The 353-nt window shown below is 40.5% G+C and overlaps 1 protein-coding gene across 1 annotated transcript in view; it reads right to left on the minus strand.

The window, feature by feature from the left end:
• LOC119588838 (maltase-glucoamylase, intestinal-like) overlaps window positions 1-353 on the minus strand; it is a gene marked incomplete at its 5' end in the record, with an annotated part of 23,625 nt that overhangs the window by 18,803 nt on the left and 4,469 nt on the right. Inside the window, 1 exon segment of the mRNA XM_037937479.1 lies at window positions 23-92. Within this exon segment, the coding sequence (XP_037793407.1) occupies window positions 23-92 (70 nt within the window).

Genomic DNA, 353 nt, shown 5'->3' on the forward strand with positions numbered 1-353 from the left:
TTTCTGAATACTACTAACGTACGTGAGGTATTTCCGCGTCCCTCGTCCTGTTAACGGCTGCTTGTAGCTCTTCCAAGGAGCCGTAGCCATATCTGTGGACAGGAAGAGGGCATCGTAAAAAAGGAAATATAAAAGTTAATATTAACGTTTACGATGGTGGTGAACGGTTACTGTAATGGCGATGGTGGTATTGATTAGAAACAGGAAACGCTTTAATGGAAATGCTGATGATGGTAATAATTATGCTATTGGCAAACAGAATAACCATTTCGGTTTCCCCCTTCTCATATATACACAAAGGCCCTTCCCTTATTGCCTTCCACTCAAACAGAACTATATTCCCATTATTACAT

This window comes from Penaeus monodon, chromosome 24 (assembly GCF_015228065.2).
Source record: "Penaeus monodon isolate SGIC_2016 chromosome 24, NSTDA_Pmon_1, whole genome shotgun sequence".
Lineage (NCBI taxonomy): Eukaryota > Metazoa > Arthropoda > Malacostraca > Decapoda > Penaeidae > Penaeus > Penaeus monodon.